Source organism: Anomaloglossus baeobatrachus, chromosome 5, assembly GCF_048569485.1.
Source record: "Anomaloglossus baeobatrachus isolate aAnoBae1 chromosome 5, aAnoBae1.hap1, whole genome shotgun sequence".
Taxonomy (NCBI): Eukaryota; Metazoa; Chordata; class Amphibia; order Anura; family Aromobatidae; genus Anomaloglossus; species Anomaloglossus baeobatrachus.
The window spans coordinates 149,356,571-149,384,154 of record NC_134357.1 but is presented as its reverse complement, the minus strand read 5'-3'; the positions used below and the strand labels follow the sequence as shown (position 1 = coordinate 149,384,154).

Genomic DNA, 27,584 nt, shown 5'->3' with positions numbered 1-27,584 from the left:
CCATCAAAAAGGAAGACGTTTTTGGTCAAGCAAAAATCAAGGAGTCTCAACACAAAATCATTATGTTGCTGATACTGAGTCCCCCTAGTCGAGAGAAAGTATCTCACCGCCTCCATCCCTTTGTCATGTGGGATGGAGGAGTAGAGAGCCTCGACATCAATGCTGGCGAGAGTAGCACAAGGTCGAACACTAATACCCTCTAATTTACGTAGAAGGTCAGGTGTATCCTGGACATGAGACTGCAGGGCCAGGACGAAAGGTCTCAAGATTTTATCAAGATATATTCCACAATTCTGTGTGAGACTGTTAATCCCCGAGACAATCGGTCTCCCTCTCAGGGGATTCAATCCCTTGTGGATTTTGGGGAGACAGTAGAAGGTAGCCACCACAGGATTTTTTTGGAGCAAGAATTCGTATTCCGTTTTATCAATAACTCCTACCGACAGACCCTCATCCAAAATCCCTCTCAGCTCTTCCATATAGGTCCTAGTGGGGTTCCCTGGTAGAGTCTCATACGTATCCTTGTCGCTCAGTAGCCCCAAACAGAGATCAACATATTTGTCCTTATCCATGACGACCACATTGCCACCCTTATCCGAGGGTTTGATGACAATGTGGTCGTCACTCTCCAAATTTTTCAAAGCCTCAATCTCCAAGCTATAAAGATTGTACCTGGAGTAAGAGCCTGTCACTGAAAGACTCTTAAGCTCATCCGTCACTAACCGCTCAAATATATCAATTGCCGATAAATCCCCAGCGGTAGGCGGCATCTTTGAACTCTTGTTTTTAAGATTTGTAAAGGGGCCAAGACCCCTCAAGTTAGGGTCTACTTCCTCCAAACTGCTCAGGAGCCTTACATCTGGAAGCAAATCAGATGGGATGTCAAGATCTTGACAGACCCTGGCATCCTGCTTAAGAAAGTGCTTCCTCCACCTTAGTTTCCTGAGAAACAGACTGAGGTCTTTAATGGATTCGAAGTGATCAAAATTGGAGGTTGGCACAAATGATAATCCCTTTTTCAATAAACCAATTTCTATTGGGCTGAGTATCTTATGGGACAAATTGATGATCTCTATATTTGGTGTCATTTCCCTCTGTGGAACTGCCGGTTCCTCAGAAAATGGGGCTCAAAGGATTGGGTGGGGGAGGTGAAGTCCACCCTTTCCCCAGGTTTAAAGCCACCCCTGCCTCTCCCTCTGCCCTTGTTTTTGTTTTTCCTGGACTTCCTGAAGTTTTCAGTATCGGAGGTTTCAGTGTCCGTAGAAGATGGCACTGTGTGAGGGATATCTGGGCCTGGTTGATTATTAAGGACCTGATACGCTCGGTTGTCTTTAAAGTCCAGAATATCCCTATTATACTGTTTGTGTTTTCGTTCCTTAAGATGGTACTGGAACCTTTCCAAACTATCCTGTAATTTCTTTTCTTTACTGGTAAAGTCCGGCTCACCAGAATATTTCTTAGTGACTTCAATAGATTCCCTGAGTTTGGCGTTCAGCTGTGAGAGAGTGGCCCTCTCCTCCTCCAGCATAATCTGCATCAATCTCAGGGAGCTATTAGTGGCCTCTCTCTCCCAATTGGCCACAAAGGAAGCACTCTTATACCGTGGCCCAACTGATAGATGAATTCTCAGTCCCCTTGGGACTATTCCAGCCTTAATGTAACTCTCCAGGGACTGGACTTCCCACCAAGAGGCAATCTGGTCCCTGTATACCTGAGTTAATTCATCAAAGGCCGCCCCATAAGATGGTACATATTTTTTCTGTGTGAACTCTTTATCAGAAAAGACGTTTCTGGCCTCAGCCAACCATTCCTCAGTATTTAGACCAGTGGAGAGAAACCCTGCCATCACCATGTAGTAAAATAGCAATCCAAATATAGATGGGGTACAATCTCAGCATATAAAATAACCTTTATTCCTAAACTTGTAGGAGCAACAAAATTCACTCCAAGACACACAAGTTAGGTACTGAAAGCCATCACTATGAGAGGTGAGTAAACACCCTGGTAATGTCAGTTAGCCCAAATAGGCAGGCGCCCAGAGGGGTCGCATATAGTGATGGCCAATAGAATAACAAACACATGAAAAAAACTAAACAAACATAAAGGAAATAGTGCTGTTTGTGGGCAAAGGACAGTGGTCCAATTGGCAAAAAAAACACAACATACAAAATAATACCTAAAAAAACAATCAAAGTACAATGCACTCCATTTGCTGACAATGGTCAGTCATACAGATATACGCAATGTAATCAATTTTAGGCATTAAAAAAGGAATGGTCTCACCCAATCCCTTTTGATGGAGGGACACGCAGTCTCTAGATCCTGAGTAGTGGATATGTCCGCCATGTACTGGCCCTACCACCTACCAGATATAAAATAACAAAAGACTGCTGCCCCAGACTTCCGTCCTGACAAGGACGGACCACAACTAGGTCTCAAGCTGGACCCCTATGCTGACCCTGATGACATCCCGGCGTCCCGACGCGTTTCGTCACTAAGACTCCTCAGGGGACATGATAGTCTTCAGTCAGGTCCTTGCTGCCAGCCCTCACCAAACCATAGTGTCAAAGGTTCTGGCGTGGTCGAGAATGGGGTCATTTAAACCTGTGAGTGATGTCATTGCTCCAATCAGAAGCTACATTCCACCTGATGCTTAATTAATCAAAATCAAGTGGATATCCTCATATGTATTCGGCACTTTATCAACTGCCGTACACAGGGGGTTATTTACAAAATTGATTGCATCTGTGGTCTTGAATATATTGGTAAAACCATCCGTGAATTCAGACGGAGGATTGGCGAGCACCTTGGTGATGTTGAACATCGTAGGGACACGGCGGTGGCTAGACACGTCATTGAAAAACATGGCGGAGATGCCAGTGTCCTGAGGTTTACTGGAATTGACAAAGTCCTGAGACCAAAGAGAGGGGGGGATTGGGATAGATTCATCCTGCAAAGGGAGACAAAATGGATCTTCCAATTAGAAACCCTCTCCCCCAAAGGCCTAAATGAGCAGCTACTATTCAACAGCTTTATTTAGTTTCCTATGGAGAGTTTTTCGCTGCCACTTTAATCCTTTCACACCTTTTTATATCTTTCGGGCAATTAGGGCAAGAAATCCATTCTTGCCTTCCCTATAATTCATCAATAATTGTCACAAGTATTATGTATGCACCTGTCAATTCAGTTGCATGCATATGTGATAATATAACAGCACCTTGTGGATTTGAATTTCCTATTGGATTGGATTTAGTCAGTGTAACCTTTATGGTTAAGGTATTCAGGTGTCTGAGAAACCCCCTAAACACGCCCACATGAATTATGGTGATTTATTTCGATGAGGCCTATTTGCTATATGCCCCTGTTCAATATTCTGCCCCCTATTGCTGATGTTCATGGGGGTGGAAGGCTATGCATGGTATGGCATATATACGTCGATTGGACCGTATCCCCATGGAGAGGGGGCGGTCCTCTTATCTCCATACTGGGCCTCGGAGTGGGTGGGAATATGTGGTGCAGCCTTGACGCCCACCGCCGATGACGTGTTCATTTACAATGGGAGTACCTCCCCTACTATCTATGCATATGGGAGCTGCTCCGTGTGGTGTAATGATTGACATCGGGGACCGGAAGTGATGCGGGAATCTCCCGATCATGTGATCACGGCCCACAGGAAGTCCCTCCCCCCTGAGAAGGGCGCACACGAGATGTGCGTCCCCGGCCGGATGTGCATCATCATCCGAGGAGAGAGGAAGTCCCGCCCTGTTACTGGCGCACACGGGATGTGCGTCCCCGGCCGGAAGTGGACTCGCATCCGAGCAGAGAGGAAGTTCCTCCCCTCTGATACTGGTGCATACTGGATGTGCGTCCCGGGTCCGATGTGAATGTAACACCTGTTCTGTGAGGAGGTCCCCCTCCCCCATGATGCCGGCGCACATGCGATGTGCCTCCCGGCAGGATGTAAGTAAACATATGATTGGAGGGGATGTGGGGAGGACTCCTGATTCTGCACCTGCTGCAGTTATACACCCGGTTATGGGTGTGTTCTGCACAGGTTTAATCCATACCCATATGAGGATATCCACTTGATTTTGATTAATTAAGCATCAGGTGGAATGTAGCTTCTGATTGGAGCAATGACATCACTCACAGGTTTAAATGACCCCATTCTCGACCACGCCAGAACCTTTGACACTATGGTTTGGTGAGGGCTGGCAGCAAGGACCTGACTGAAGACTATCATGTCCCCTGAGGAGTCTTAGTGACGAAACGCGTCGGGACGCCGGGATGTCATCAGGGTCAGCATAGGGGTCCAGCTTGAGACCTAGTTGTGGTCCGTCCTTGTCAGGACGGAAGTCTGGGGCAGCAGTCTTTTGTTATTTTATATCTGGTAGGTGGTAGGGCCAGTACATGGCGGACATATCCACTACTCAGGATCTAGAGACTGCGTGTCCCTCCATCAAAAGGGATTGGGTGAGACCATTCCTTTTTTAATGCCTAAAATTGATTACATTGCGTATATCTGTATGACTGACCATTGTCAGCAAATGGAGTGCATTGTACTTTGATTGTTTTTTTAGGTATTATTTTGTATGTTGTGTTTTTTTTGCCAATTGGACCACTGTCCTTTGCCCACAAACAGCACTATTTCCTTTATGTTTGTTTAGTTTTTTTCATGTGTTTGTTATTCTATTGGCCATCACTATATGCGACCCCTCTGGGCGCCTGCCTATTTGGGCTAACTGACATTACCAGGGTGTTTACTCACCTCTCATAGTGATGGCTTTCAGTACCTAACTTGTGTGTCTTGGAGTGAATTTTGTTGCTCCTACAAGTTTAGGAATAAAGGTTATTTTATATGCTGAGATTGTACCCCATCTATATTTGGATTGCTATTTTACTATTGTATAATAGACAGTAAAATATCGAGTCCATTGAGCACAAATAAACATTCTTTACCCTGTAATAAGGGAAAGCTTTCATGTTGACCATCCGGCTCTGTATACAGGCATCATACAGGAGAAAGAGCTACAATATGATATTATGTGTCCAGTGGGCGGTCCTGCTTATTGATTGACAGCTCTCTGTACACACACTCCACCAATTGGACTTGTATGCGTAGAGTTAAGGGTGCTTTACACGCTGCGACATCGCTAGGAATGTCGTGTGCGATAGCACCTGCCCCCGTCGTTCGTGCGACATTTGGTGATTGCTGCCGTAGCGAACATTATCATTACGGCAGCGTCACACGCACATACCTTTTCAGCGACGTCGCTGTGACCGCCAAACAGTTCCTCCTTCAAGGGGGAGGTGCGTTCGGCGTCATAGCGACATCACTGCGGCGTCACTAAGCGGCCGCCCAATAGCAGAGGAGGGGCGGAGATGACAGGCCGCAACATGCCGCCCACCTCCTTCCTTCCTCATTTCCAGGGGAAACAGGTAAGGAGATGTTCGTCGTTCATGCGGTGTCACACATAGCGATGTGTGATGCCGCAAGAACGATGAACAACATCGTACCTGCAGCAGCGACGATATTATGAAAAGTAGCGACGTGTCAATGATCAACGATTTTTGACGCTTTTGCGATCATTGATCGTCGCTCCTTGGTATCACACGCTGCGATGTCGCTACCGGCGCCGGATGTGCGTCACTAACGATGTGAACCCAACGATATATCGTTAGCGATGTCACAGGCGTGTAAAGCACCCTTTAGTCACCATTAAAATCAATAAATTATTATTATTTATTAATTTAATACTTTACAAGCAAAAAGGGTTATACACAATAAAAACAAGTAGAATAATCATACATTATACATGACAGACTGGTAAAGGAGCAGAGAGGACCTCACAGTCTACAATGGCAACTATTACGTTTTTTCCCAACAACACTATGTCAGTTTGATCACTATACAAACAAAAGAATACAGCAGCACTCTGTGAGCGCGAAGATGTATGTAGGCATTGAATATATGAAATTTGGACTGCATTTCTGCACTTTAGAATATATTGTATTTTGCAGACTATAAGACACACTCGATTATAAGACACACCCCAGATTTACAGGAAGAAAATAGGAAAAAATATTTTTTAATACTAAAAAGGGGATCCATTTTAAAATCCAAGTCTGTCTTGTACTCTGCTTATAGCTTACTGGGGGGCGTGGTGGAGCAAGTTCGCAGTTGAAAGAAGGCAGTTGCAGCATGCCATATTGCAGGCCTGAGGCTGGGAGGACGGTATGTTGCAATGGTGTGATAGAGACCCAATTGATCTCAAGTCAGTGGACATGATGGGCTTCAGAATAATGGGTGCAGATGCAGAACATGGGTAGATTGAGATCTTAGAGAGCCGAGATCTCAATCCGCAATGCTTTCGCAGCCATTTTCCTGAAGTCCATTGCGTTGGAAGCGGCGCATGCGAAGATTGATATTTCGCTCTCTGAGCTCTCAATCTGCACGTGCGCTGCATCCGCAGCCATTATCTTGTAGTTCATCACATCCACTGACCAAAGATTAATGGAGCCCGTATTGTGCAGCTGCAACACCCCCTCCTCCCAGCCTCGGCCTGCAGCATGCCATGCCGCCATCTGCTTTTATCAGCTGTGAAATTGCTCCACCGCGCTCCCCAGTAAGCTATATCCGAATTATAAGATGCACCCCCATTTTCCCCCAATTTTGGGGGGGAAGTGCTTCTTATAATCCAAAAAATACGGTACTTATAAAATGAAGGTACTTGACCCACAAATTGGCCAATTCATGAGAGCGCAGGCATACCTTTCTTTAATGAGACCCTAAACCTAATATTTATCAAAAATGCCTCTCTCAGGGTACAAGCCTACAAATGTAAAGAGCAGGTAGGATTCAGCACTAATTAAAAACAGCCTTAGAGCTCCTTCAGTCGTCTGAGTACATTGGTCCGATGATGAACCGCCAGGCACCAAGTGGCTTCGGGTCTTCCAAGCTGAACTCAGCAGCATCATATAGACCGATGAAACTGCTGAGTAATATGGGTTGGGAGAGCCGCTGCCACTCAGTGCATTGCCGTCCATCATCAGACCGATGTACTCAGATGTCTGATTGGGCCCTAAGGCTGTTGGGAGAAGTGCTCCACCAAGTAAAAAGGCAGTTACCACCTACATTAGTATACTACAATTTTTTTTACTCATTTATATTATTCACTTATATAGGGCCAATAATTCCATAGCGCTTTGCAGATGTGATCATCACTGTCCCTATTGGGGCTCACAATCTAAAATTACACCTTATACTGTCAGTGATCAGACTATATCAGTGTGATCACTGACAGATTTACATTAATGAGTACTAATGATCAAAATCTATAAATACAGTGGAACCTTGGATTAAGAGTATAATTGGTTCCGGGAGTGCGCTTTTAAACCAAGTTACTCTTATATCAAAGCAAATTTTCCCATAGGAAATAATTGAAACGCAGACAATTCATTCTACAACCCAAAAATATTTACTGCATTTATACAAATTTATTACAGTAATCTAAAATAATGTACTGTATTCATATAAAATTATTACAGTACACTAATACAAAATACTGTGCAGTAAAACACATAAAACAGATTAAACTGCAGGAGACCTTAAAAGAGAATTAGTGTGCAGGAGGTATAGTACAAGCAATGTGCTATACTGGTGGGCAGAAAGAAAGTACAATACTGTGTCCACAAATGCAAACTAATAGACATGCTTTATAGTATATACTGTACTGTACGACGGTATACTGTGTACAGTATACAGTACATCTGTACAGAAAATTACCTCCAGAGCGGGTCAGAGCTGAATCAGAAGTGTGTACGGTGAGTATTTGCTCTTATTGCAAAGCATTGCTCTTAAGCCTGCTTTACATGTTACGATTTCGCATACGATATCGTATGCGATCGTAACCGCCCCCATCGTATGTGCGGACGTTCAATTTGTTGAATGTGCCGCACAAACGATTAACCCTCGTCACACGTACTTACCCGTCCATACGACCTCGATGTGGGCGGCGAACGTCTACTTCCTGGAGTGGGAGGGACATTCGGCGTCACATCGACGTCACGCGGCAGCCGGCCAATAGAAGCGGAGAGGCGGTGATGAGCGGGACGTAAACATCCCGCCAACCTCCTTCCTTCTGCATTGCTGGCCGGGAGCCGCAGGACGCAGGTAAGATCTGTTAATCGTTCCCGGGGTGTCACCCACTGCGATGTGTGCTACCCCGGGTACGATGAACAATCTGAGGTTCAATTTTTAGGAATTGAACGACGTGCATGCGATGAACGTTTTAACGTTCAATCGCAATCGCACGTAGCTGTCACACACTACAATCTACCGAAATGACCCCGCCGACACATCGTAAGATATATTGTAGCTTGTAAAGCGGGCTTTAAACCAAGTTATACATTTTTGAAAAGCTTTACTTGTCTTGCAAAACGCTCTCAAACCAAGTTACTCTTAATCCAAGGTTCCACTGTATATTGAATTTACTGAGAAAAGCAGCCATTTCTATTATTGGAAAGGGGCAAGTGTAATTTAAATCACATTATCCTTTTGCACTTTAAGTATTTTTAATGAACATAACGCACCTTGCATGTTGAGTATGGCAACATCGGGGGGGTATAAAACTAGTTACTGCATTGCCAAGATGATGTAAACTGCCTGTCATCTTTCTCGTCGTACACAGTTTATTACAAACATTATATGAAATTGCTGTATAAACAGGGTCTGCGGAGGAACAATTAATTAAAAGTACTTCATAAAATATTTAAATCACTTGTATAAATTATTTAAAACAATTATACATTGCTCTAGGATAGTGAGGTTTGGAAATAGTACAATAAACATTTCTACAATAAAAATTCACCTGCATTGCCGATAGATTACAACTCTTTGCCTCTTTGCTGCCATTTCAATCTAGTGAGTGAGTGAAACATTCAGCAATGTGTCTCACTGAAGGAAACAAGGCATGAGTCAGATTATAGGCTGATAAAATCTACTGAAGGAACAAATGTCCTTGAAACATTTTCTGGAAGGAGGTTCAGTATGTCTAAAAGACAGTGGGTGTTTGTTGGAAATGCGGTAAACTGAGAATATTCTGAAAGACACTATATTATGACTTCATACAATACTGAAGGAAAAAAAAGTATTTGCCCCCTTCACAGTTTCTTCTATTTTTTTTTTACATATTTGGAACACTTGAATGTATCAGATCATCAAACTACTTTTAATATTACACAAAAGAAACCCAATAAATACAAAATACAATGTGAGACAAGCTAGAAGGTCTCAAAAAGAAACACCTCATGCTGCGATTGAAAGAGTTTCAATTATAGATGCAAAGCAGACATTGAAATCAGTGTGGAAAGGGTTAAAAAGGCATTGCTAGAGTCTGACCACTTGTATGTTGGGGTCTCTATACCTGCATCTTGAGCCCTTCACCTACAGTATCTCCCCTGATGAATCCTGGCGGAGGAAACGCGTCGGGAGGTTCCATGGTGATGAATCTTTAGGGCCAATTTAATCAGGGTCAGTTTGGGACGGTCCTTGTAAGGGCTGGAGCTAATGGGGCTTGAGGGTTCAGCTAGTTCCTGCCAGGGAGAGAGCTCCTGCCCGGCCATGGACAGCCACCCGATTCATCTATCCTGATGACCCCCTTCTAACTACTGACCTGCACCTACAACTGGGTGAGACCATTCTATTTCTCTATTTATAATTGCATGATGTATAAATGAGCCGGTCATTATAAGCAAGAGGCAATAATTATACCTATATGTTTACTGCCGTGATTATACTCTGAATTAAATCCAAGAAACACCACTGTGATCTTGGATGGATTTTGGTTATGGTTGGTAATTGGTATTTACATGTATGAAAAGCTTGTTTTTTGGGGGATTTAGTAACCCCATACTATATATTACACTGGTGAGTCCTATTGGGGGGCTTGGTTCCCACTGGAATATATCCTCCCATGACCCTAACCTGACTAATAGGATTATAGGTTGTTGCCCCATTTATCCGGCTCATAGTAGTCATCACTTTACAGTGTCTATGAATCTTGGACACTGATTTGGCGTCGAAGCCCCTCAATGTCCATCTGGTGATTATGGTCTATCATTGACGGACACCACCGGGGGGGCTCCAACGCTATCTTTGTTGGTCCTCTTGGACATGAGTATTGTTTCATTTTTTTGCACAAAAAATTAATTTATAAATTGCAGCACTACGCAATTTTTTTAATAATTCTAATAAAAGTTATGTATTATTCCCTTTCTCACTGCTGATATCTATCTTAATTTTGAGAGGTAATTTGGGAACGGCTTCTCATCACCTGTTTCTATAGTGCTGGTATTTGCTTAATATTTTGGCTCCGGCGTGTTACACTAAGAGCCACTATCCACAAATGGAGAAAACATGGAACACTGGTGAATCTTTCTAGAAGTGGTGGCCTACCAAAATGTCTCCAAGAAGTGGTGGGCCTACCAAAATGTCTTCCAAGAAGTGCTGGGCCATCCAAAATTTCTTCCAATAAGTGGTGGGGCCTACAAGAATTTCTCCAAGAAGTGGTGGGCCTACCAAAATGTCTCCAAGATGTGGTGGGCCTACCAAAATGTCTCCAAAAATGGTGTGCATATCAAAATTTCTCCCAAGAGAGTACTGAGTACTCATCCAGAAGATCACAAAAGAATCCAGATGAATGTTTAACTAACTGGAGGCCTCAATTGCCCTGATTAATGGATTATTGTCAAGATGTATGAATTAGATATCAAAAGGAAGTCAGAGTTGCAGCTGGCCGTTCACTTCCTTTTGATGTATGATAGGTCTGAAGGCGGGAAGCGTGAAGCCATAACTGATTGAGCACAGAGCTTGTATGATGTGATACCCAGAAGTGCAAATGCCGACACCGCTAGAATGATGCCGGCACCGGATATGAGTATGTGTTATATTAACTGGGGAAAACATAGGGATTGAGAAGGGGCTGTCCCGGGTTGTTGTCAACCCCTTTAATGACTGAATAGAAACAAAACTATTGTTAAGGAGTAAACGAGTCAAGGTTCTGGCAGAACCTTAGACAAGGCAGATCATGCTTGAAAACCCTTTAATGCAGCCAAATTAAAGAAGTCTACAAAGAATAATCTTTTCTATATGAGTAATATAGATTTTGAACAAATATGTATCTTCAGTAAATAAATATATTAATTAATAAATAAAATTGTGTTGTCTTTATAGTGTATTACAATTAGTTGGATGATCTGAAACAATTAAATGTGATAAATTAGCAAAAATAGAAGAAATTGGACACTTTTTCATTGCCCTGTATATGTAATATGCAGTTAATAGATAAGAAGTCTCATCTCAACAACCTCTTTCCATTTGCTTGGTAAAATGAGCTGTCGCCAGGACTCTCATATTAAGGATGTTGGCTGTGAATCCCTTTTAACTTTAATATTGTTCATTGAGTTGTCTAAAAACAAGAATAAAAAGAGACGACTGATTAAACATATAAATAACTACTTTGGATTTCATTGGGTTAATGGTCAGTAGAAAATTGTATATTTTACTTTATTGTCTGAACACCTAAGGTTATTCAGGAGATAGTGATAATCCTATAAACGTCTGACCATTGGTAGACAACCCCTTTAACTCCAAAACATACGTTAAGTTCTCAGTTTGTTGTACCACAAATGTTAAAATATCAGTACTCATTCTCTGCATCTAACATGTTAAGAGATTCTTAGCAATGTCTTCTTTTCTTTGATAGTGTTGGACTCAACAGGAGATGTTGCTCTCTATGCTGGTCTGGTGGTTGCCATTTTCATCTTCATTATTATCCTCATGGTTGTCGGCATTGTTGTGTACAGACGCAACTGCCGTGATTTTGACACAGACATCACAGACTCCTCGGCTGCTCTTACAGGAGGCTTCCATCCTGTGAACTTCAAGACTTCTAGGCACGGTATGGCTAATATACTTGACCCCATTACCCAACAACTACTGTGAATGCTCATTAACTGTCATATTCTGAGGTGCTGGCAGATGGGCTTAATAACAAAACAGATGAAGCTTATAAATGCAATATTCCATGCAGGGAATTGTAATTACTGACTGTATGTTTCTGTAATTACTCTCTGAACCACCATGAGGCACTCTGTTTAAAATATATATATATATATATAATATAATATACACACACACAGTATATCACATAAGTATTTACACATTTTTGTAAATATTTTGTTATATCTTTTCATGGGACAACACTGAAGGTATAACACTGATACAATGGGTCATTGTACAGCTTGTATAACAGTGTACATTTGGTGTGTCCTCTAAATAACTCAACACACAACCATTAATGTGTAAACCGCTGGAAACAAAAGTGAGTACACCCTAAGTGAAAATGGCCAAATAAACCCCAATTAACCATTTTTCCTCCCTGGTGTCATGAAACTTATTAGTGTTACAAGGTCTAAGGTGTAAATGGAGAGTAGGTGTGTTATATTTGGTGTTATCCTTCTCACACTTTCTCATACTGGTCACTGGAATTCCATCATAGCACCTCATGGCAAAGAAATCTCTGAGTATCTGAAAAAAAGAATAGTGGCTCTAAATAAAGATGGCCTAGGCTATAAGAAAATTGCCACCGCCCTGAAACTGAGCTACAACTCGGTGGCCAAGTCCATACAGCGGTTTAACAAAACAGGTTCCACTTTGAACAGGCCTCGCCATGGTCGTCCAAACGAGTTGAGTGCACGTGCTCAGCATCATAACCAAAATAGATGTAGAACTTTTGCAAGCATTGCTGTAGAGGTTACAAGGGTTGGGAGTCCACCTGTCAGTCCTCAAACCAAATGCTGCACGCTGCATCAAATTGGTCTGCATGGCTATCATCCCAGGAGGAAGCCTCTTCTAAAGATAATGCAGAAGAAAGCCCACAGGCAGTTAGCTGAAAACAAACACACAAAGGACATGGATTGCTGGAACCATGTCCTGAAGTTTGATAAGACCAAGATAATCTTATTTAGTCCAGATGGTGTCAAGCGTGTATGGCGGCAACCAGGTGGCGTGTACAAAGACAACCGTGTCTTGCTTACAGTCGAACATGGTGGTGGAAGTGTCATGGTTTGGTACTGCATGAGTGCTGCTGGCTGTGGGGAACTACAGTTCATTGAGAGAATCATGGATACCAACATATACTGTGACATACTGAAGCAGGGCATGATCCTCCTCCCTTTGTAAACTTGGCCGCAATGCAATATTCTGATATGCTAATGATCCCAAACACACCTCCAAGATGACCACTGCCTTGCTAAAGAAGCTGAGAGTAAAGGTGCTGGACTGGCTAAGCATGTCTCCAGATCTAAACCCTAGTGAGCATTTGTGGAGCATCTTCAAACGAAAGGTGGTGGAGTGCAAGGTCTGTAATGCCCCCCAGTACCATGATGTTGTCGTGGAGGATTCCAGTGGCTCTGGTGAAGCTCTAGTGAACTTCCTGCCCAAGAGAGTAATGGCAATGCTTGAAAATAACATTGACCACGCAACATATTGATATTTTGGGCACAATTTGGCCATTTTCACTTAGGGGTGTACTCTTTTTTGTCACCAGCAGTTTAGACATTAATGGCTGTGTGTTGAGATATTTAGCGAGCACACCAAATTTACACTGTTATACAAACTACACACTGATTACATTAAAAGATATTAAAGAAAAATATTTACAAAAATGTGAGGGTGTGCTTACTTTTGTGATGCACTATATATATATATATATATATATATATATATATATATATATATATACCATATTTTTCGCTTTATAAGACGCACCTGATTATAAGACGCACCCCCAAATTTGGGGAAGGAATAGAGAATTTTTTAATAAATGGGGTCCGTCTTATAATGCCAGTGTCCGTCTAACAAATCATATAGGGTATATGTCCCTAATAGCCCCCCCATCCTAAAATTAGCCCCTTAATCTGGATATGGCCACCTTATATTGAATATAGCCCCCTTGTGCTGGCACACGTCCCCCAGTGATGCCACATGTCCCCTATGGCTGGCACAAATCCTCTATGGCTGGCACACGTCCTCTATGGCTGGCACACGGCCCCCTGTGGTTGGCACACAGCCCCTTGTGGCTGGCACACGGCCCACTGTGGCTGGCACACGGCCCACTGTGGATGCACATGGCCCCCTGTGGAGTCACATGGCCCCTTGTGGATGCACACGGCCCCCTGTGGATGTACACGGCCCACTGTGGCTGCACACGGCCCACTGTGGCTGCACACGGCCCACTGTGGCTGCACATGGCCCCCTGTGGCTGGCACACGGCCCACTATTGCTGCACACGGCCCCCTGTGGCTGGCACACGGCCCACTATTGCTGCACACGGCCCAATGTGGATGGCACACAGCACCCTGTGTTAGATATCGCCCCCATGCTGCTGCTTTTAGTAAAATAAACTTTTCTTCGGCGCTCCATTGGGAGACCCAGACGATTGGGTGTATAGCTACTGCCTCCGGAGGCCACACAAAGCATTACACTAAAAAGTGTAAGGCCCCTCCCCTTCTGGCTATACACCCCCAGTGGGATCACTGGCTCACCAGTTTTCTGCTTTGTGCGAAGGAGGTCAGACATCCACGCATAGCTCCACTGTTTAGTCAGCAGTAGCTGCTGACTATGTCGGATGGAAGAAAAGAGGGCCCATATAGGGCCCCCAGCATGCTCCCTTCTTACCCCACTTGTGGTCTGTAAGGTTGAGGTACCCATTGCGGGTACGGAGGCTGGAGCCCACATGCTGCTTTCCTTCCCCATCCCCCTGAGGGGCTCTGTGGAAGTGGGATCTTACCGGCCCCCAAGCCCTGAGGCCGGGCTCCATCCACAGACCCAGTGAACCTGATGGATACGGAGCTGTGTACCGTTCAGGGACAAGGCCCTGCAACTTTCAGGTACTCTGTGTCCCCGTACAGGCGGGCACGCACACACCAGACTTGCTGGGTGTGTTAGTGCGCCGGGGACAGTAGCGCTGTACGCTGGGGTTTGCGTCACAGCAGCTTAGCTGTGTGACTTCATGTGCTGGGAACTACCGCGCCGGCCACTCTCGGAGCGGCGGCGCGGCTGGGACTTGTAGTGCGCCGGGGACTTAGCGCCGACCGCACTTTTACGGCGGTGGCGCTTATAAATTTAGTCCCCGGCTTTTGCGGCCTAGCTCCGCTTCGTTCCCGCCCCCTCCCTGTCAGTCAGGGAAGGGGAGAGACGCTGTACGATTACTCAGCGCCGAGGGCTGGAGCCTTATTTACATGCTCCAGCCCTCTCACTAGGCACAGTGGGACGCAGGTTTCCCGCTTTTGGTCTGGCACGCCCAGGGCCCGCCCCCCCCCCTCCACAGGACGCCGGCAGCCATTCCTGCATGCAGTCTGGCTGGAGGACGGACACAGGCTCTGGGAGACCCAGACTAGGGATTTCTGGCGACCACACACCCGCGTTTAGCGGGCGGTAAGCAGCACATTAGTGCTGGCCCCACTAGTGCCACAGTGTGTATTGGTGTACTTTTCCTGTACCAGATATATATATATATATACTGCACTGTAAGGTCGCTTCTTGGCTGTATACCCTATATTGCTCTGGGAAGACAACAACATGTCATCCACAAAACGCAAGGGTGCCAAGGCACGGGCTGTATACACTGCTTGTACAGCATGTGGGGCTAATCTACCAGCAGGCTCCAACGACTCTCATTGTGTGCAATGTTCAGTCCCAGTGGCACTTCGTCAGCCAGAGCCTATGGTGGTGGTAGCCCAGGCAGAGACGCCTGTGAACCCTGCCCCGGTGACGGGGACAGAATTTGCAGTCTTTGCTGATAAAATGTCTGTGACTATGACAAAAATCCTGGAGACCTTGCAGTCCAGGCCAGTTGCTCAGACCATGGACACTGCTGTGCCTATGTTCCCCGGTCCCCCTCAGTTGGAACTAATCCGTACTTCAAGGGGGTCCCAGGCATCACAGGCTGAGGACTCTGACTCCGATGACAGTCCCAGGCCGCCTAAGCGAGCTCGCTGGGAGAGGCCCTCCACGTCATCACGCGGGTCAGGGTCTCAGCGAGAAGGGTCTCTATATGATGAGACAGAGGTGGGTGATCAGGAGTCTAGTCCTGACACCGCACTCAATTTGGATACGCCAGATGGTGACGCCATGGTAAATGACCTTATAGCGGCCATCAATAGGCTGTTGGATATTTCTCCCCCAGCCCCTTCAGCAGAGGAGGCAGCTGCCCAGCAGGAGAAATTCCATTTCCTGTATCCCAAGCGTAAATTGAGCACTTTTCTGGACCACTCTGACTTCAGAGCATCAATCCAGAAACACAATACTTATCCGGACAAGCGTTTTTCCAAACGCCTTAAGGATACACGTTATCCCTTTCCCCCTGACGTGGTCAAACGCTGGACCCAGTGTCCAAAAGTGGACCCTCCAATATCCAGGCTTGCAGCTAGATCCATAGTTGCAGTGGAGGATGGGGCTTCACTTAAAGATGCCAATGACAGACAGATGGACCTTTGGTTGAAATCTGTCTATGAAGCTATTGGCGCGTCGTTTGCTCCAGCATTCGCGGCCGTGTGGGCGCTCCAAGCTATTTCAGCTGGTTTGGCACAGGTGGACTCTTTCATACGTCCAGCAGTGCCACAAGTGGCGTCCTTAACTACGCAAATGTCTGCGTTTGCGACCTACGCTATTAATGCGGTACTGGAATCTACGAGCCGTACCGCAATGGCATCCGCCAACTCTGTAGTTTTGCGCAGAGCCTTGTGGTTAAAAGAATGGAAAGCAGATTCTGCTTCTAAGAAATGTTTAACCAGCTTGCCATTATCTGGAGACAGACTGTTTGGTGAGCAATTGGCGGAAATCATTAAACAATCCAAAGGTAAGGACTCTTCCTTACCCCAGCCCAGATCAAGCAAACCTCAACAGAGGAAGTGGCAGTCAAAGTTTCGGTCCTTTCGAGGCTCGGGCAAGCCCCAATTCTCCTCGTCCAAAGGGACTCAGAAAGAGCAAAGGAGCTCTGATTCCTGGCGGACTCACTCACGCCCCAAGAAAGCAACCGGAGGTACCGCTTCCAAGGCGGCTGCCTCATGACTTTCGGCCGCCTCCCTCCGCATCCTCGGTCGGTGGCAGGCTCTCCCGCTTTTGCGACATTTGGTTGCCACAGGTCAAAGACCGGTGGGTAACAGACATTTTGTCTCACGGGTACAGGATAGAGTTCAGTTCTCGTCCTCCGCCTCGGTTCTTCAGAACTTCCGCACATCCCGACCGAGCAGATGCCCTTATGCAGGCGGTGAATTCTCTAAGAGCAGAAGGAGTGGTGGTCCCTGTTCCTCTTCAGGAACAAGGACAAGGTTTTTACTCCAACCTCTTTGTGGTGCCAAAAAAGGACGGCTCATTCCGTCCTGTTCTGGACCTAAAACTGCTCAACAAGCATGTGATCGCCAGGCGGTTCCGGATGGAATCCCTCCGCTCAGTCATTGCCTCAATGTCTCAAGGAGATTTCCTAGCATCAATAGACATCAAAGATGCTTATCTCCACGTGCTGATTGCTACAGAGCACCAACGCTTTCTACGCTTCGTGATAGGAGACGACCATCTTCAGTTCGTAGCTCTGCCATTTGGTCTGGCGACAGCCCCACGGGTGTTCACCAAGGTCATGGCGGCAGTGGTAGCAGTCTTGCACTCTCAGGGCCACTCTGTGATCCCTTACTTGGACGATCTCCTTGTCAAGGCACCCTCTCAGGAGGCATGCCAACACAGCCTGAATGTTGCACTGGAGACTCTCCAGACGTTCGGGTGGATCATCAACTTCTCAAAGTCAAATCTGTCACCGACCCAATCACTAACATATCTTGGCATGGAGTTTCATACTCTCTCAGCGATAGTGAAGCTTCCGCTGGACAAGCAGAGGTCACTACAGACTGGGGTGCAGGCTCTCCTTCAAAGTCAGTCGCACTCCTTAAGACTGCCTCATGCACTTCCTCGGGAAGATGGTGGCGGCAATGGAGGCGGTTCCGTTTGCGCAGTTTCATCTGCGCCCACTTCAATGGGACATTCTCCGCCAATGGGACGGGAAGTCAACATCCCTGGACAGGAAAGTCTCCCTTTCCCAGACGGCCAAAGACTCTCTGCAGTGGTGGCTTCTTCCCACCTCATTATCACAGGGAAGATCCTTCCTTCCACCGTCCTGGGCGGTGGTCACGACAGACGCGAGTCTGTCAGGGTGGGGAGCAGTTTTTCTCCACCACAGGGCTCAGGGTACGTGGACTCAGCAGGAGTCCACCCTTCAGATCAATGTTCTGGAGATCAGAGCAGTGTATCTTGCCCTACTAGCCTTCCAGCAGTGGCTGGAAGGAAGGCAGATCCGAATTCAGTCGGACAACTCCACAGCGGTGGCATACATCAACCACCAAGGGGGGACTCGCAGTCGGCAAGCCTTCCAGGAAGTCCGGCGGATTCTGATGTGGGTGGAAGCCACGGCCTCCACCATATCCGCAGTTCACATCCCCGGCGTAGAAAACTGGGAAGCAGACTTCCTCAGTCGCCAGGGCATGGACGCAGGGGAATGGTCCCTTCACCCGGACGTGTTTCAGGAAATCTGTCGCCGCTGGGGAAGGCCGGACGTCGACCTAATGGCGTCCCGGCACAACAACAAGGTCCCAACCTTCATGGCACGGTCTCGTGATCACAGAGCTCTGGCGGCAGACGCCTTGGTGCAAGATTGGTCGCAGTTCCGGCTCCCTTATGTGTTTCCACCTCTGGCACTCTTGCCCAGAGTGCTACGCAAGATCAGATCCGACTGCAGCCGCGTCATACTCGTCGCCCCAGACTGGCCAAGGAGGTCGTGGTATCCGGATCTGTGGCATCTCACGGTGGGCCAACCGTGGGCATTACCAGACCGTCCAGACTTACTGTCCCAAGGGCCGTTTTTCCATCGGAATTCTGCGGCCCTGAACCTGACTGTGTGGCCATTGAGTCCTGGATCCTAGCGTCTTCAGGATTATCCCAAGGGGTCGTTGACACCATGAGACAGGCTAGGAAGCCCACGTCCGCTAAGATCTACCACAGAACGTGGAGGATATTCTTATCCTGGTGCTCTGCTCAGGGAGTGTCTCCCTGGCCATTTGCCTTGCCTACCTTTCTTTCTTTCCTGCAATCTGGGTTAGAAAAAGGTTTGTCGCTCGGCTCCCTTAAAGGGCAAGTCTCGGCGCTATCCGTCTTTTTTCAGAAGCGTCTAGCACGACTCTCTAAGGTGCGCACGTTCCTGCAGGGGGTTTGTCATATCGTACCCTAGTACAAGCGACCGTTAGATCCATGGGATCTGAACAGGGTGCTAGTTGCCCTCCAGAAGCCGCCCTTCGAGCCTCTGAGGGAGGTCTCACTTTCTAGACTATCACAGAAAGTGGCTTTTCTGGTAGCGATCACATCTCTTCGGAGAGTGTCTGAGCTAGCAGCGCTGTCATCCAAGGCTCCCTTCCTGGTCTTCCACCAGGACAAGGTAGTGCTGCGCCCCATTCAGGAGTTTCTCCCGAAGGTGGTATCCTCTTTTCATCTTAATCAGGATATCTCTTTGCCTTCTTTTTGTCCTCATGCAGTTCATCGGTATGAGAAGGATTTACATTTGTTAGATCTGGTGCGAGCACTCAGAATCTACATTTCCCGCACGGCGCCCCTGCGCCGTTCGGAGGCACTCTTTGTCCTTGTCGCTGGGAAGCGCAAGGGGTCGCAGGCTTCTAAGGCCACCCTGGCTCGATGGATCAAAGAACCAATTCTTGAGGCCTACCGTTCTGCTGGGCTTCCGGTTCCATCAGGGCTGAAGGCCCATTCTACAAGAGCCGTGGGTGCGTCCTGGGCATTGCGTCACCAGGCTACGGCTCAACAGGTGTGCCAGGCAGCTACCTGGTCGAGTCTGCACACTTTCACCAAACACTATCAGGTGCATACCTATGCTTCGGCGGACGCCAGCCTAGGTAGAAGAGTCCTGCAGGCGGCAGTTGCCTCCCCGTAGGGGAGGGCTGTCTTCGCAGCTCTAATATGAGGTATTCTTTACCCACCCAGGGACAGCTTTTGGACGTCCCAATCGTCTGGGTCTCCCAATGGAGCGCCGAAGAAGAAGGGAATTTTGTTACTTACCGTAAATTCCTTTTCTTCTAGCTCCTATTGGGAGACCCAGCACCCGCCCTGTTGTCCTTCGGGATTTTTGGTTGTTTTCGGGTACACATGTTGTTCATGTTGAATGGTTTTTAGTTCTCCGATGTTATTTCGGAGTGAATTTGTTTAAACCAGTTATTGGCTTTCCTCCTTCTTGCTTTTGCACTAAAACTGGTGAGCCAGTGATCCCACTGGGGGTGTATAGCCAGAAGGGGAGGGGCCTTACACTTTTTAGTGTAATGCTTTGTGTGGCCTCCGGAGGCAGTAGCTATACACCCAATCGTCTGGGTCTCCCAATAGGAGCTAGAAGAAAAGGAATTTACGGTAAGTAACAAAATTCCCTTCTTTCCTTACCTTCTCCAGCACTGTCCTGTCTCGTGACTCCCTCCTTGGGGTTGAGCTCCGGCCTCCTGCCTGCATTTCCTGGTTCTCGGCTGGTCATATGATCGGCACAGCAGAGTGATATCATCTCTGCATGCATGATCACAGCAGCAGGAGGGAGACCGGGAGATCAGCGCTTGAGGAGGTGAGTAAAGAGTGTTTTATTTTACTATGACACAGGGGGGGGGGGCATTTGCGATCAAAGGAGGGCGCAGGCAGATATAATATACGCCGCTGCCCCAGCCCATCGCCGCGGTGCGGTTTCAGCACCACGGTGATGGACAGCGGCAGTGCATATTATATGAGCGGGAGCAGGATATCAAAAGCTGTGTGTGTATATATATATATATAATTTTTTTTAGTATATTGTGCACATTATCTATATATACACTCCGCACCTTTGAAATTGCAACACCAAGAAAGAAAAGTGTTGGAATTCTGGAAATCACAGGATGAATAGACATGATAATTAAATGCAAATGATGAAAAATGGAAATACAATCTTCAAATCATCTCAATTTATTCAGTATAGAGTATGAGCTCCTTTTGCAGAAATCTCTACACGTACACACCTTGGCTGATATCATTGAGTTTTTTCATTGTTGAGGCATGTTCTGTTATGGTGAATACACTTGAGTAAATCATAAATATCCACTCCTGGCAATGACCACTGCAATTGCTGACAAATAACAATTCCCAGATGGGCACGATGGCAGACAAGTATTGACATGCTGCAGGCCATGGTAGTACATTTAGGCCACGCAGGCTGCTCACATTGTATGAGCAATACTTTGAAGAAATGACAGTACCACTTGTTCCACGATCAAATCAACTCAACGTCGAGCTGTTAGGCTATGTTCACACGTTGCGTTTTTTCCCGCGGAAATGCTGCGTTTTGAACTGCAGCGTAACTGCATGCGTTCAGCTTCCCCAGCAAAGTCTATGAGAAAGCCGAAAAATCAATGCACACACTGCGTTTCTAAACGCAGCATTTTGGATGCCCAAACTCGCTGAAGAAAAAAAAGCAGCATGTCACTTCTTTTGTGCGTTGTAGCTGCGTTCTCCACCCATTGAAATCAATGATTTGGGTCAGAACGCAACCAAAATGCACTTGGACTGCATTTTTGTTGAGTTCCGCATGCTTTAGACGCAAGTCTTTTCAGTCTCTCTCTGTCAATGTTGGTCAATCTCTGTCTGTGGATGTCGGTCAATCTCCCTCTGTCTGTTGGTCGGTCGGTCTCTTTCTCTGTCAGTTGGTCGCTCTGTCTGTCTCTCTCTCTCTCTCTCTGTCGGTCGGTCTCTCTATCTGTCTGTCACTCTCTCTGTTTGTCGGCTGCACGGCGTTCACACTGCTCCGGCGGCTTTTCCTCTTTTGAAAATGCCGGCCGCTCATTATTCAATCTCGAATTCCTTGCTTTCCCCGCCCACCGGCGCCTATGATTGGTTGCAGTCAGACACGCCCCCACGCTGAATGACAGCTGTCTCACTGCAACCAATCACAGCCGCAGGTGAGCGGGACCATATCGTGCAGTAAAATAAATAAATAAGTAATTTAAAAAAAAACGACGTGTGGTCCCCCCCAATTTTGATACCAGCCAAGATAAAGCCACATGGCTGAAGGCTGGTATTCTCAGGATGGGGAGCGCCACGTTATGGGGAGACCCCCAGCCTAACAATATCAGCCAGGAGCCGCCCGGAATTGCCGCATCCATTACATGCGACAGTCCCGGGACTTTACCCGGCTCATCCCGAATTGCCCTGGTGCAGTGGCAATCGGGGTAATAAGGGGTTAATGGCAGAAGTCTATAGCTGCCACTAAGTCCTAGGTTAATCATGACAGGTGTCTCCCCGAGATACCTTCCATAATTAACCTGTAAGTGAAAGTAAATAAACACATACACCCGAAAAAATCATTTATTTGGAATAAAAGACAAAAAAATACCCTCTTTCACCACTTTATTAAAATCCCCAAGTACCCCTCCAGGTCTGGCGTAATCCAGAGGTCCCGCGACGCATCCAGCTCTGCTACATGAAGCTGGCAGGAGCGGCGGTAGTAATACACTGCCGCCCCTGTGAGCTCCACGCAGCAACTGAAGTGAATCGCGCTGTCAGCGGAAACGTCACTGAGGTAATGCCGGTGTGTGTGCGGTGATGATGAGGTATGGGATGTCGGCGGTAATGTCGGGATATGTGCGGGGATGTCGGCGGTAATGTCAGGTTGTGTGCGGGAATGTCGGGTCGTGTGCGGGGATGTCGGGTCGTGTGCGGGGATGTCGGCGGTAATGTCAGGATGTGTGCGGGGATGTCGGGATGTGTGCGGGGATGTGGGCGGTAATGTCGGGATGTGGGCGGTAATGTCGGGTTGTGTGCGAGGATGTCGGCGGTAATGTCAGGATGTGTGCGGGGATGTCGGCGGTAATGTCAGGATGTGTGTGGGGATGTCGGGATGTGTGCGGGGATGTCGGCGGTAATGTCGGGATGTGGGCGGTAATGTCGGGTTGTGTGTGAGGATGTCGGCGGTAATGTCAGGATGTGTGCAGGGATGTTGGCGGTAATGTCAGGATATGTGCGGGGATGTCGGCGGTAATGTCTGGATGTGGGCGGTAATGTTGGGTTGTGTGCGGGGATGTCGGCGGTAATGTCGGGATATGTGCGGGGAAGTCGGCGGTAATGTTGGGTTGTGTGCGGGGATGTCGGCGGTAATGTCGGGATATGTGCGGGGAAGTCGGCGGTAATGTCGGGATGTGTGCGGGGAAGTCGGCGGTAATGTCAGGATGTGTGCGGGAATGTTGGGTTGTGTGCAGGGATGTCGGCGGTAATGTCGGGATGTGGGCGGTAATGTCGAGATGTGGGCAGGGATGTCGGCGGTTATGTCAGGACGTGTGCGGGGATGACGGCGGTAATGTCAGGATGTATGCCGGAATGTCAGGATGTGTGCAGGGATGTGTGCGGGAATGTCGGGTTGTGTGCGGGGATGTCGGCGGTAATGTCAGGATGTGTGCGGGAATGTCGGGTTGTGTGCGGGGATGTCGGGATGTGTGCGGGAATGTCGGGTTGTATGCGGGGATGTCGGGTTGTGTGCGGGGATGTCGGCGGTAATGTCAGGATGTGTGCGGGAATGTCGGGTTGTGTGCGGGGATGTCGGCGGTAATGTCAGGATGTGTGCGGGAATGTCGGGATGTGTGCGGGCATGTCAGCGGTAATGTCAGGATTTGGGTGGTAATGTCGGGATGTTGGCGGTAATGTCGGGATGTGGGCGGGGATGTCGGCGGTAATGTCGGGATGTGGGTGGTAATGACGGGACGTGTTCAGGGATGTCGGGACGTGTGCGGGGATGTCGGGATGTGGGCGGGGATGTCGGGATGTGTGCGGGCATGTCAGCGGTAATGTCAGGATTTGGGTGGTAATGTCGGGATGTGGGCGGGGATGTCGGCGGTAATGTCGGGATGTGGGTGGTAATGACGGGACGTGTTCAGGGATGTCGGGATGTGGGCGGGGATGTCGGGATGTGGGCGGGGATGTCGGGACGTGTGCGGGGATGTCGGAATGTGTGCGGGGATGTCGGGACATTGCGGGGATGTCGGGACGTGTGCGGGGATGTGTGCGGGGATGTCGGCGGTAATGTCGGGTTGTGTGCGGGGATGTCGGGACATTGCGGGGATGTCGGGACGTGTGCGGGGATTTGTGCGGGGATGTCGGCGGTAATGTCGGGTTGTGTGCGGGGATGTCGGCGGTAATGTCGGGATGTGTGCGGGGATGTCGGTGGTAATGTCGGGACGTGTGCAGGGATGTCGGGATGTGTGCGGGGATGTGTGCGGGAATGTCGGGATGTGTGCGGGGATGTCGGGATGTGTGCGGTAATGTCGGGATATGTGCGGGGATGTCGGGATGTGTGTGGTGAAGATGATAATCGGGACGCCACACACAGACAGAGCTGCTGTATGACAATAAAGTCAGGTACAGTTCACCCGAGTTCATTCTCATCGCGCGACTCTGTCTGTGTGTGCTGTCAGCGGGCATGTAGCAGAGCTGAATTTCCGGGGGAACGCACTGTCAAAACTGCATCCAAAAAGCATGGAAAAAGCATCCAAAATGCATGCATTGTGGATACATTTTATTTTATAAACGCAGTGTCCAGTCTGCCAGAGGGTGCGTTCTTTTCCGCACTGCAGAGAACGCAACGTGCGCACATAGCCTTAGTGTGCATGAAATGAAGACTAGAGGAGTCCAGCTACCATATACTATGTTACATCATTCTATAATCCTTGGAGCAGGACCAGTGTGAAGTTCTTTCATGAAGACCTTCTTCATGGCATTACTTATGTCTTCTCCTAGACAAATTTCCAACAATCTTTGCATCCAAAACAAAAGCAGGACATCACTGATCAGTAATTGCAATGGAAGCTCCCAAAAGTGGATATTGATTTATTGCATCCTGTGCAGATGCGCAGAAAAACATTCCTCGGACAGCCATTAATAACTTCACATGTAGCGGCCAAGTGATGCAAATGCGGGAATTTCTGTGTCTAGCACTCATACTCGATAATTAATATATCGAGATATTTGGAACATTTTGTTTCCATTTTTTTCTTGCACATCATTAACATTTCTATCCATCCCGTGATTTTTCAAATTTCCACAACTTTTCCTTCCTGGTGTTGCAATTTCAGTGTTGCGGAATCGATATATTCAAGCATTTATATATGCGTTTGCTGGTATGTCGATGGCTAATCAAGTAGTAAGCACAAACTATATTGGCCCCATTATATTAAATGTAAGACTGCTAGTATTATAGTATTGACTCTTTTAAGATTTTACTAGGTGTTTGTAAAACTCACATACATCTGTGGGGTTATCAAGTATTTTATGGTATCATATAGCATGTCTAGACTTCATGGATGCATCCTGCTTGTCTCCTTGGTTAAAGAGTCCAAAAATAATAAAAGCCTATTATACCTATACAGATTGAGAGCTATAAAAGTCATAATGTAGGCAAAAAATAATGTGACCTATTTTACTCAGCTTAATCATCATATTGTATGTATTATTACTAGATTAAGCAAATATATAGATCGAAGAGCTTTTATTATTAAATATTGTGTAGAGAAGAGCAAATGCAAGTGTGATACTTACACTAAAAATTGTTGTAATTCTGATTTTCTTCGTAGACAACTCCCATTTATTACACCCATCAATGCAGCCAGATTTAACTGCCAACGCTGGTATATATCGAGGCCATATGTACGCATTACAAGACTCTGCCGACAAAATTCCCATGACCAACTCTCCCTTGTTAGATCCACTACCAAATCTAAAGATTAAAGTCTTTAATTCTTCCCCGGTGGGGACCTCTCCTGGGATACACGATGACTTGCTGGGCCCTAAACTCATCGGGACATACCCCACAGATACCAACATCATCAACGCAAGGAATAAAACTATAAGTAGCCAGCATCTCCTGACATTGCCACGAGACTCTAGTAACAGTGTGACTGGGACATTTGGAAGCCTTGGGGGTAGACTGACTTTCCCAAACACAGGTAGGTTGGCATTTTCAGCCATATACTGTGTAAACCAATTGTTTGCTTGGCGCTATGAATGTTTATTACAGTTACGTGGTTGATTCGGCTGAAAACCCAGAAGGTCGCGGGAATTATGAATAATTATGTTTGTAGTGTATGCCATTATGATGCATATCGTGCCGAGCACCTGTTTAAAATAAATTGCTTCCTAACAGGCACCTGTCATGATAATTTCAGCCGAATCCGGGAAGTTTTTCTTCTTGTTTACGTATGTGCCATTACTGTCTTTACAAGCTGTAGAAATGTCAGCATATTGGCATTAGTATAAATTGAACTTCAACATAATTGGCACCAAAAAGAATTTGTGATGAATAAAATGTTCAATTACCGCTCTTAATAGTGGCACGTTCATAACCCATATTGTTAGATGATGTGTATTTTTAGTCTCTACCAGTCCTAAGAGCACATGGCGTATAGTACTATTACCGTTAGGATAAATTTACACAGTAGTATAAGAAAATAGTCTGATTTTCATCCAGAAAAAGTGCACAGTTGTCATCTGTATGGTGGTCTGTTTTTCACATTGTTAGGTATTAACATTTACAAGACCATTTATAGTTTCCTATGACAATGCATCCATAAAACTGACTGTTGCACGATTGATCTGTATGGGATTTGTTTTTTTTTATTTTTCACACCCATAGACTTGAATAGATGAGACTCAACCGGCATGCAAAAGAGAATAGTGTATGCTGCGATTCAGTTCATAAAAAAAATACCCTTCTGAACGAACAGCCCTATAAATTAACATTGGGCCTAGTGTCGTCTGTGACATCTCAGCTTTTTTCACAGACAACGCGCAAACTGCAAATATGGTAACATGAAGTTAGCCTTAGGCCTTTTTCACACATCTGTGTCTCCGGTACGTATGATGTCTGTTTTCACATGTACCGGAGATACAGACACACATAGACCCATTAAAATCAATGGGTCTGCACACACGTCCGTGTTTTGACCTGGACCGTGTGGAGCACACGTGATATGTCCATCTTCTGCCGGCAGCACAGATGTCACATGGATCGCACACTGATGTGATCTGTGTGAGACATACCGGAGAAAACACGTCACATAAAAATATAGCATTTTTATACTTACCTGTCTCCGGCTCTGCTGTCTCAGCCTCTGCTGTTATTTCCGGGCCCGTTCATTATGCCTATGCATATTCACTGCACTCAGCACGGACCTAGAAGTAACACCAGCGCTGGAGACAGCAGCGCCGAGGATGGGTAAGTATACCATCTCATGCTGTCTGTGTCTGGATGTCACACAAATAGCACAGGGACAGCACATGGAACACACACATGGACACACACATATGCACCTTCACCTCAGACCATGCAAAACGTGAGTGTTTTTCACAGACGTGTGAAGGAGGCTTTAGTCTGTAGGGTATGGTGTGTGGCTGGATTTGTTGATGTCTTAAGATA

At 46.7% G+C, this 27,584-nt stretch overlaps 1 protein-coding gene across 2 annotated transcripts in view; it reads left to right on the top strand.

The window, feature by feature from the left end:
- UNC5B (unc-5 netrin receptor B) overlaps positions 1–27,584 on the top strand; it is a 284,071-nt gene that overhangs the window by 227,674 nt on the left and 28,813 nt on the right. For both annotated transcript variants that reach the window (XM_075348974.1, XM_075348973.1), the window contains 2 exons: positions 11,766–11,960; positions 25,744–26,115. In XM_075348974.1, the coding sequence (XP_075205089.1) occupies positions 11,766–11,960; positions 25,744–26,115 (567 nt within the window). The remainder of the gene's footprint in view (positions 1–11,765; positions 11,961–25,743; positions 26,116–27,584) is intronic.